The 10,394-nt window shown below is 53.0% G+C and overlaps 2 protein-coding genes and 1 pseudogene across 2 annotated transcripts, besides 8 other annotated features; 2 read left to right on the top strand and 1 right to left on the bottom strand.

Annotated features, from left to right (window-relative positions):
• Positions 1 to 842: a sequence feature (heterozygous, Esmeraldo-like haplotype).
• Tc00.1047053511705.20 (prolyl carboxypeptidase) lies at positions 9 to 848 on the bottom strand (the record flags this gene model as incomplete). Its single annotated transcript, XM_801297.1, has 1 exon — positions 9 to 848. One exon carries the CDS (start codon positions 846 to 848, stop codon positions 9 to 11), a length of 840 nt encoding a protein of 279 aa, XP_806390.1.
• Positions 843 to 1,287: a sequence feature (haploid, non-Esmeraldo-like haplotype).
• Positions 1,288 to 2,391: a sequence feature (heterozygous, non-Esmeraldo-like haplotype).
• Positions 1,960 to 1,984: a microsatellite.
• Positions 2,382 to 2,406: a microsatellite.
• Positions 2,392 to 10,394: a sequence feature (areas not merged during assembly with more than two copies in the genome that could not be assigned to a particular haplotype).
• Positions 2,990 to 3,041: a microsatellite.
• Positions 3,438 to 7,283, top strand: Tc00.1047053511705.10 (receptor-type adenylate cyclase, putative; the record flags this gene model as incomplete). Its single annotated transcript, XM_801296.1, has 1 exon — positions 3,438 to 7,283. The coding sequence occupies one exon, from the start codon at positions 3,438 to 3,440 to the stop codon at positions 7,281 to 7,283; it is 3,846 nt and encodes a 1,281-aa protein (XP_806389.1).
• Positions 7,452 to 7,474: a sequence feature (AT_rich).
• Positions 9,708 to 10,394, top strand: Tc00.1047053511705.5 (annotated as a pseudogene; the record flags this gene model as incomplete).

Raw genomic sequence — 10,394 nt, 5'->3', positions numbered from 1 at the left:
TTTTTTTCCTACTGAACCGCACCTGCCACAGCATCGGCCATCTTGTACAATATACCAGATTTGTCAAAATAGTGTGGAATATTAAATCGGTTCAAAAAACTCACCCGAGCGGTTTCATTTTCCCACAACTCAGAAAACAATGATTGTACAGAATAAATTTCGCGGACGCATTCCGGTGAAATTGCAGACTTGACACGCCCATCAAAACCATAGAAATCAAACTGAGCTTCAACAACCGCACTGCTGCTCCAAACAGCCAAAGCGGCTGTTGGATATTTTGCCTTGAACCACACAGCTAAAGCGCCAGCATAGCTCCCTCCCACTATAAGCCAACGAAGCTTTTTCTGAAGGAGCTTTTCCTCAACAAACTTCTGAAAACCACGTATATCCTCCAAGGCAATATCCACATTGAGGTACTTTTTCAGTTTTTCTGTCTCCGTCAAAGGAAACGGAAGACTTTTTCCATAGTATCGACCTTCCAAAGTAAAAAGCAACATATTTCGTTCATGCCCGTACATTCCAGGGTATCCTCTGGGAGAAGTAAAATCCCCAGATCCGATTCGGATATAAAGCATGGCCAATTCACTGTTATTCCACGCTGAATAATCCACCCAATAACGTTGATCAAACGTAGAGCTTCCATTTTTCGAATGATCCACAAGCTGCCGAAATGTTGCCGGAGTCTTATTAAAATATTCCTCGTCGAAAAGGTTACCACCGCCTTCACCAACGGGTGAGCAAAAAAGCTCCCCGCGATTAAGGCGTTCGGGAATCACGTCCAGTGGGAGTAAACCACTGGCCCCACACGAAGCCAAAAAAAGTAAAACAATGGATAAGAAAAAAAACATGAAATAGATGATTCACTTAGATTCTAAGAATGAGAAAAACCCGCCAAAACGACAAAAAAAGAGAAACAAAACAACACAAAAAATTAAAAACAAAATCATCAAACACCAAAAATTCAAAACAACACATCGTTACTCGATTACTCTTTACACGAATACTGATTTTACTGTTTAATTTTCATACGAACAAAAAAACAATAATAATAAGTTTTCAAAAACAAAAACTCATCAACGCAACTCACTACCATAAGGGCCAAAAAAATACTCAAAAAAACAAACCATGAACACCAAATCCCACTATAAAACGGCAGTGTACTAAAACCGATTTTTGCCCACAGCCAATGACTTATCCGACCAGAACGAGGAACAAGACGATAAGATGGAAATACACAATCCGCCGCCGCACGGCATGCCGCGGTGCCGGCCGGACTTCTTAAAACCCGGCCCATGCGACCGGTGCGAAGAGACAACCCTGCAGCTACCCCGTTGCTGCTCTGCAGGCGATTAGACAAAAGCATGGCGTGGGCGCCGGGTAATCGGAGATGTGCCTCACGAAATGGTGGGCGCGTTTTCTTCTTGAGCTGGAAATTCTCCGCCCCCAACCGCGCCCTTCCGCGGGGAGAGGGAAGGAAGCCCCTCGCAGACGCGACGCGGCTCTTTGTGGCGGACGCCCCCTCCCTTTTTTATTTTATTTATGGATTAATTGGCTTATCGGCCTGTCGTTTTAACGATTCTTGGCGGCGGCGGGATGCCGGGCCGCCGCGCTGGCCCGGGAAACGCGCGACGGCGGTGTGCTTTCCGCGCCCCCCGCCAAAGCCTTCTCTCCGGCGGCTGGCCGGAGCGGCCGTCAAACCCTTTTGAGAGGACAAGCGCAATAAAAAGATGGACACAGAGGGGCGAAAGGTTTCTGGGTTATGAACGCGGGGGACACGCGATACTTATTGCGAGGGCGCCTACACTTAATGCTTCTACTGCGTTTGAGTGGCTGGCGGAGAAGTCGGCTATATTGATGTTTTCGATCGACTCTTCTGAATGATCTTCAAAGGGGTTGGGTGTTTGATCCCGGAACGGTTTTTGTCTGCAGGCCGTATTTGATTGACTGCAATTTTCCTACTTTTTTTTTTTTTTTTTTTTTTTTTGCGACATGGCATTGGAGAGCCCGCATCGCCACTCAATTTCCCTGTACTCTGTGTGTTTGAACTGGATCTGTGAATTTGCTGCGCACCGAGACGGAAAATGAAAATGAGAAGCGGAATCTTCCTCGCATCCGCATCACGCTGGCCTTGGCTCCTATTTTCTTTTTGTGCGATGGCGGGGTTTCTAAAAGATTTTGGGATGCGTTGTGACAATAATGGTACTGGAAGGATCTCGAAACCTGTTTGTTGCATGCAGCCATAATAGGAAACCTAAATACCTCCCATTTTATTTATTTATTTGTATTTTGAGCAACGGAAATGCTTACTGGCCATCAATCCACTTTGTGGGGGGATACTTCTCTGTTTATCTTTGATGGTACTGGGCGCATCAATGCTGACCTTTTTTTTTTCTTTTTTTTTTTTTTGCGTGCCCTCTTTCCATATCGAGGCCATTTTTGGTAAGAACACACTTCTCCCACACGGCATCCAGGCGAATGCTGTCATGGGAAGGGTGCCGCATTTATAAGGTACTTTGCGTCAACTCTATTCCACTCTCTCGTGGGCCTGCCTCCTGGGCAATGAGGGGTAGTTTGGTGGCCTCACTCTTTTCTATTAATAGAAGCGCAGCGACAAGGAGCACAGACCTCTCATTTTGGTATTGGAAACGTCGGAAATCGATTGTGCGTTCGCACTGAAACGTGTCTTGTCAATTTATGCACATACATTTCAGGAAATTTTATTGGAAACCCATGAAAAGGAGGGAGCCCACCCAACCTATACACATTCTCTCCATGGCTTATTTATTTCTTTATTCATTTTTTTGTGGGCCTCTCTTACCGACATTTGGTGCTTGAATTAATTGAAGGAAGGCGTTCAAATCTATCTTTTGCTTTTGGACAGCCACCGTTTCTTTGGATTTTTCACCTTACTGCAGGGTCCAGTGATCCTGCAGATCCCACCGAAGCGCCTCTTTTTTAAAAGTTTGCCATTTAGGCTCAGAAGCCGTGTTTTTTTTTTGTTTTGTTTTGTTTTGTTTTTTTGTTTTGTTTTGTTTTGTTTTTGTGCGTGTTTGTATAGCCAGAAGCATTACGGTGAGATAAAATGATATGTTATCCTGCCTCTTCTGTTGTTTTGTCTTCAGCTTTGGGAAGAGTGTTCCAGCTCCACTGATGTGGATTCCACCGTTCTGTTGAATCGGTGCCCTTGCTTTTGTCTTTTGTGACTAACTTCTGGCCGCAATGTGGGCGAGTGGGCGGAGTGTTTCCATGGGGGCGTGAAGAATGCGTAGCAGAGCATTGACGTGCGTCACTGTCGCCAACCCCGATCCCATTGAACCGCATCTCCCTCTATTGTGTGTGGCATTCCTCTTGCCTTGCTTCCCTTCTATTTTCTTTTTCCTCCCCATGTTGTAGGAAGACAACAGGCTACGCAGCACGGTAATAATTGGGCGACGAATATGGTCACGGGATGGGCGGTGATGATGGCGGCGGCGCGGCAAGGGCCGGGTTTGCATAAGGAAACGGGCTGTTGTGGTGGCATCCCACTTTTGGGGTGGCGACTTTCCACGTATGCGCTCTACCTCGTTTTGCTGCTGCTTCTTCTCCCGCAGAGCGGAGTTGGGCAGGCCGCATGCCCCGAGATTGAAGTAAAAGTTTTAACCCTCAATGTGACGGATCTCCCAATTCCCACATACCTTTCGGAATCACTTTACCACGGATTTGTTGCGGCATTATGGTCGCGTAACTACATTGTTGGGGAGAATGTACGTGTGACCCTCATCAATAAATCGACCACGATGGCTGAATCCGGTAAGGCCATTGAAGAAGCTTTGAAGGCTAATCCTGATATTTTTATTCTTGCTAATGCCTTTGGTGATACGTTGCTGCGAAATTATTTGCCTGTCATTACGAATCGAAAAATTGTTTCATTTGCCCCATTTACCGGGTCGACGTTGGTACGGCAGTGGAACCAACACCTGTACTTTGTGCGTGCTGATCCATTGGCCGAGCTTTTTGCACTGATCCGCTACGCCTTGTCCCAACTACGGGTGCGTCGGCTGGGCTTCATGTATCTAGAGGATGTTTCTTTCGGTGATGAGGAGTACGAAGCAACGAAAAACGTGATGACGCGTTTTGGTTACAATTTGAGCGGTGTCTTCGCTGTGAAGAGCTCCTTGGCTCATGAGGCCGAAAACTCAGTGTTCGACGCTGCGTGGGAAGCGTTTGCGAATACTATGCCGCAGGCCGTGATTGTGTTTGGCTCACCGATAAAAGACACCGCGAAGTTCATTAAGAGGATGCTGACGGACAATCGCACCGCTAGCGCTTACCTGCTTGTTCCCTCGGCGGTGCAGGACATCACCGTCGAAACGTGGCGTTCTGCCGTGGCTGGTGGTATTAAGTTTGTGTCTGGGCAGGTGATCGCGACGGGGACGAACCCGCTGGCGGAGGATATTCAGTACGCCGCCATCCAGCGCTTTCAGGGGGTGATGCGGAGCTACATGGAGAAATTTTTGCCGGAAAGCAGTAGTCTTCGCAAGAACTTCCCCGACGATGATATTGAGGGCGAGATGATGGTTGCAGGGTGGATAGCGGGCGAGATACTTTCACAGGCTTTGAACAACCGCGAGTGGCTTAAGGACATTAATACGTTTTTGGCTTCTCTGTTCAACCAACGTCGGTATATGGTCGACAACCTTGTGATTGGCGACTACGGAGGCAGTTGCCAAGGGGTGGCTGAGTCAGAGGGCGCCATGTGTTACTGCAACCAAGGTGGCCGGACCGTGTACATGAAAAAGTTTGTGGAGGGATACCGTACCGACCCGCTGGTTGACGGAACAATCTCATTCTGGACATGGCAGTGCAACCCCTCGGAAGCAGTGATTTTTCCTCCTTTGAACGGGTTTGCCATTGCATTGCGGGATAATCCCCTTGCCTTTTTTACACTTCGAGATTTTGGGGTAGGTGCGATAGCTGCGGTGAATAACAACACTATTATTAGGCGTTTTGCGTTCACAGTGAATTTCGTGAATTCTACTGTGGATGGGGCTGCCGCTGCGCTTGTGTCAGAACTGAAGGTGAAATTGGTTGATGTTGTTACTGGCGTGGTGACGAATGGGATGCTGGAAGTGGAGGATGTGGCGTTCATCGACCCTATTTACCTTCAGCCGCGTATTAGCAGGTTCAGGAAAAACGTGATTCGCCTGTTGCCGACACTGGAGCAGCAGTTCTTTGTGATTGCGAAGTACCTCGGGAACACGAGTGACGCTTCGGCGCACGCTGTGATTCGCAGCGACGATGGAGCCACGATGGCGGAGGTGCTGCGGCTGTCGCTGGAGACGTTCGGCGGTTCGCTGCTGTCCACTAAGCTGCTGGCTGGCGGCGACAAGATGGCGGACCACCTGCCGGAGGAGGGCGACGTGTTTTTGGCGGGCATTTCTGCCGACGATGTTGGTGCGATCGCGCAGCACGTGGTGTCAAACGACGGTGTGCGCGTGTTCGTCACTCTTTTCGAGTTTTCGCTCCTGTACCCCGAATTTGTTGCTGCGTTCCGTGACGGTGCGGGTGCCGACCGTGTTGTGTTTGCGACGAGCCTGCCGCACTGGAACGACGACAAAACAACGTCGGAGACCGCCCAGAAGTTTAACGCTGCCGTGCCGGACGTCAATCAACGGACGCCGCTGGCAATGATGGGCTTTGCCGCCGGGCTGCTGGTGGTGACCGTCCGCTCGCGCATGGAGAAGGTGAGTGCTGAGCTGTTTGAAAACTTCTTTTTTTCCAACGTTGTCATCAGAGTGGAAGACATGTTGTACGGATCCTTCATTGATGGCAATGCATGCCCTGTTACTGAGAGCGGTGCTGGGTGCGGCAGGAACTACGGTGCGACGCAAATTTCGGTGTGGCCGCTTGCCCGTGCGTTGGACCCCGCTGTGCCGGTGCTGTCCCATGCCGTGACGCCGTCGATGGAGTACCGGAGGCCCATTGCGAGAGGACTGACGGCGCGGCAGCTGATTGGCGTCATCGTCGGCAGCGTTGCTGCTGCCCTGCTGCTTATTGCCTTGATTCTGTTGCTGCTGCACTTCTGCCGCGACTCGCGTGACAACGCTAACGCACCGAAGGAGCGGAAAGACCCCGTGACGCTTGTGTTCACTGACATCGAGAGCAGCACGGCGCTGTGGGCTGCGTGTCCCGAGGTGATGCCCGACGCCGTGGCGACGCACCACCGGCTGATCCGCTCGCTGATCACGAAGTACCGCTGCTACGAGGTGAAGACGATCGGCGACTCGTTCATGATTGCGTGCAAGAGTGTGTTCGCCGCCGTGCAGTTTGTGCGGGAGCTGCAGCAGGTGTTCCTGCAGCACGACTGGGGGACGAGCGTGATCGACGACGCGTACCACAAGTTTGAGGAGGACCGTGCTGGGGAGGACGAGGAGTACGTGCCGCCGACCGCGCGCCTGGACGATGCTGTGTACCGGCAGTGCTGGAACGGCCTGCGCGTGCGAGTCGGTGTGCACACCGGGCTGTGTGACATCCGGCACGACGAGGTGACGAAGGGGTACGACTACTACGGCGGGACGTCGAACATGGCCGCGCGCACGGAGAGCGTTGGGAACGGCGGGCAGGTGCTGCTGACGCGTGCGGCGTACTTTGCGCTGAGCACGGCTGAGCGTGAGCAGGTGGAGGTGACTGCACTTGGCGGCGTGGCACTGCGTGGTGTGCCGGCGCCGGTGGAGATGTACCAGCTGGACGCCGTGCCTGGGCGCACCTTCGCCGCGCTGCGCCTTGATCGTGATGTACCTGATCTTGACGATGGCAGTGATTTCGAAAGTAGTGAAGATGCTTCTATGTACAGCGCACGGACCGGCACCGCTCAAGCCGTCGTGTCTGTTTTGACGGTGACATACGGAACCTTGGCACCCCGGCAGCGGCTGAAGGCGCTGATGCCTCTTTGCGAGCGTTGGAACGTTCGGTTGCCGCGGAGGCCGAGCTTTTTGCAGGATGAGGAGTACTGCCGTCTGGTGATTGATCGGCTGGCCGTAAAAATGAGCAGCGTGATGGAGCGGAAGGGCCAGCTGGGTATTGACCAAAATATGTCGTTCACGCTGAGTGCGACCGCTCCTGCTGCGCATGATACCGCCTCTGGCACGTGGGGGAGGAGGAGTGGGGGGCAGAGCCGTAGCAGGCACTCCAATGTGACGGTGTCGCAAAGTAATTCTGTCGATTTGCATAATTTTACGGCGGATGAACCGCGTTTTTCGACGGATGATTCGATTGTTACTGTCCGTGCTCGTCGCTTCAGGTAACTTGGGGAATGTGTGTTGCCTTTGACTCTGTGTTATTTCTTTGTTTTACCACTGCAGATGATAGTAGACTCCCACTGGCTCCGCACACGCGACCTGCTCAAATGTATTGAATGTAATTCTTAGTGGAGATGTAAAAAGGTTTCATGTAAACTTTTGTTGGCGGCGCTCTTTTTTTTATTATATTTTTTTTTGAGCTGCCCCAACAAATGCTTTGGTGAGCCACCTTGTCGTTCGTACTGCTTTTTTTCGTGAACCTATTTGCGCAGGACTGTGGAAGGAACACGGCCGATGTGAATGCCTTGCACGATTAGGCGAATTGAACATATTTTTCTTTTCCATTCTCTCTCTTAGCTGTCGGCCAAGTGCTTGATAGGGGGAACGGGAGCCTTCACAGTCTTTTTGCTTGCGTCTTTGGGAAGCTTTGCTTTGGCGCCCTCTGCGGCCTCCCAGTGGATTGGCATTGGGCTGCGTTTGGCAGAACATATATTCCTGCACATTGGCAATGGGACCTTTCCTACCCTCATCGCAGTTGGAGTTTCGTAGGCTTGTAGGGTTGTGTCAAACACGGTGCCGAAGGGCGTATGCACTGTCGATGCCACAGGAGCGGGCAATGCCATGACACGACGCGTCCCGTAAGCCCGCATCTGTACCGTCTCGTGCCTCTACAGCGCCGTCTTTGGAGGACACACTCCTATAACTCGTCTGGTGTGCGCTGCGCCTTCTTACCCGGTGCTCCTTCTACCGGGCACGGTGGGAAATTTGCAACGGAGACGACGCGGCTTTTACGGCGCCCGAGCCACTAAGCTGCCCCCGCGTTGGGAGGTTGCACCCACCATCACTCGGCTGCAGGGCGGGGTCAGTGAGTGGCATTTTCTGCCCATGAGGTTTCCCAGCCTGCGGTGCGGGAGGCGGCTGCTGAGTTGGGACCGAAGCCGCCGGTGAAAAAGGGTGGCGGGCATTCAAATAGAGGTGGGCGGCGGTTGCCGCGGCATGCGCTGGAAAGCAGCACTTCATCACGCAAGCTTTTTTGCTTGGACCTCGGGCGGGCTGGCCGACTGTCCAACCGCATGGGCGCAGCTGAGAGCGGGGGGCGGAGGCTCTGCCCTCTCGGAGGCCGGAACCCGGTTGACGACGTCGGATCAAAAATGCCTCTGCGGGGGGAGGGGCGCCTGGACAAGACACCTGCGCGACACGTGTGGGAGATGCTCCGGGTGCGGGCGAAGACAGGCTGGAGAGTTGCTGCGCCACCAATGCGACCGCGTGTGTGTGTAGGGTGTTTTGTGCGTGGAAACACCGTGAGGGATGGCTGACTGGTCGACAAGTGAGGGCCGCTTTCGCGATTATTGGGGTCGGCGTCGCAATCACCCGAAGGATTCCCCCTGACTTCTTGGCTGCGTGGACGGCAGCTATTGGGAGGAGGTGCTTGTCGCCCGGTAGTTTGTCTCTTTCTTGCGCGCTTCTTTGGTGGGCTTGTGCTTGCACAAGTGGTGCCATTTCTATTCTCTATGCCGGTGCATCGTGTGCTTTGAATGGGGACCTGGCGGAGAGAAGCTTCCCGGCAAGTCTCCTGCCATGAGCGTCCTGCCTGGGCAGCGCTTTGCTCTCACGGGCTGCCCACAAACGCGCAAAGGGTTCATGGCGTTTTTTTTTTTGCTTGGCCCCAGGCGGATGCCCTTCTTTCTGCACGGGTGCTGGGGTGCTGTTTGCATTCCATTTCCGGGCGGGGCGGAGGCTGCTGCGTGGATGGGTGCGGGGCCCCATTGAATCCCATGACGAGGGCGGAGGCACGGGGCGCACGCCATGCATTGACTGCCCTGCTATAAGCCCTTACTTGGATACTGGGGCTTTAGGCAGGTAACACCTCACAGCTGGAGAGTATGGGTCCACCTTGAGGGGCAGATGCGTGTTTGTTGAGCCGCGGCGTATTTTATGTGTCAGGTCGTGGCTTCTGACTGGTGCGGCACAGAATCACACCAGCAGCATACGGTGTGTGGGTTGCCGGACAACAATGCGGAGTGACTGCACACATTGTGTTTGCACATGAGCACGCCTGCACACGATCCGTGGCGGATGACGCCGTTGTCTGCGTGTGTGTGCGTGGCTGGAGGCTTGAACGGTTGTGGGAGATATTGGCTGCAAGGCTGACGATGTGACTCACTGTGGATGGTGGCAGTGCTCGCTTCTCTTCCCTGACGCCTTCCGCATTTCCCTGTTTTCTCTTGGCATGTCTGTTCTTCTCTCTTTACTTCTCGGGGATGCACACGAAGAAGGAAATTGGGACCGGGCGCGAATTGCTACTGCGCACTCTAATGGCTCCGGAAGGACCAACAGCACACACACGCGCACGCACAGCCGTCACCGCGTAGTCGGATCCAGCGGAAGGAGGATGGAAGGAAGAGAGAGTGAGCACAGCGACAACCCAGCATGCTCCGGCATGTGTTCAATTCCGCGGTGCTGTTCCCCCTCGTGTTGGTGAGATCCTTGCGTGGAGCCGCGCGAGCTGAGAGAATTACTTCAAGGAATCCCGTTGATCTATTCGCAGGGACGACACGGATATCTCCTGTCAAATGAGGGGAACTGAAAGAGGCTGCTGGAGGAGCCGGCCTGCTTCGTGTTCCCGGCCCTGTTGAGGCGAACGGCGGTGCATTTGCCACTGCTGAGGCGCGGTGCAGGGAAGACTGCGGGGCCGGCAGCCGTACGGGGATTGCGTGAAGGAGCCCGAGGGAAATTGCTTAGCCAACGGAGATCTCGACAGTGGATATAAACTTGTTATACACAATTGCTCAGGGGTGTTGCTGCGGATGGCTTCGAGGCGACTGGAATGATGCGGCCAACATGAATTGGAATTGGCGGCAGCATCCAAATGCTTCTGGGAAGTTACAGCCATAAAAAGTCTGGCACTCAAGTGGCCGGTAATAATGGCTGAAGGCCTCTGGCAATAAAATCCAATGGAATGAGGCCCATGAACTGAACCCTGAGGTCAGAGGAGATTGACACTCCTTGAATAGGTTGATTGGTGGCGGAGGACCGAGTGTCGAGACGAAGGACGGCACTCCCGTGTTCCCATGAGTGCCGTGGGAAGGAAGAGGGGAAGAGCGTTGTATTCTCCAT

The sequence above is a fragment of the Trypanosoma cruzi genome, genomic scaffold (genome assembly GCF_000209065.1).
Source record: "Trypanosoma cruzi strain CL Brener 1047053517159 genomic scaffold, whole genome shotgun sequence".
Lineage (NCBI taxonomy): Eukaryota > Euglenozoa > Kinetoplastea > Trypanosomatida > Trypanosomatidae > Trypanosoma > Trypanosoma cruzi.
Note: the sequence above shows the minus strand (reverse complement) of the source record. Positions and strands in the feature narration are given on the sequence as shown.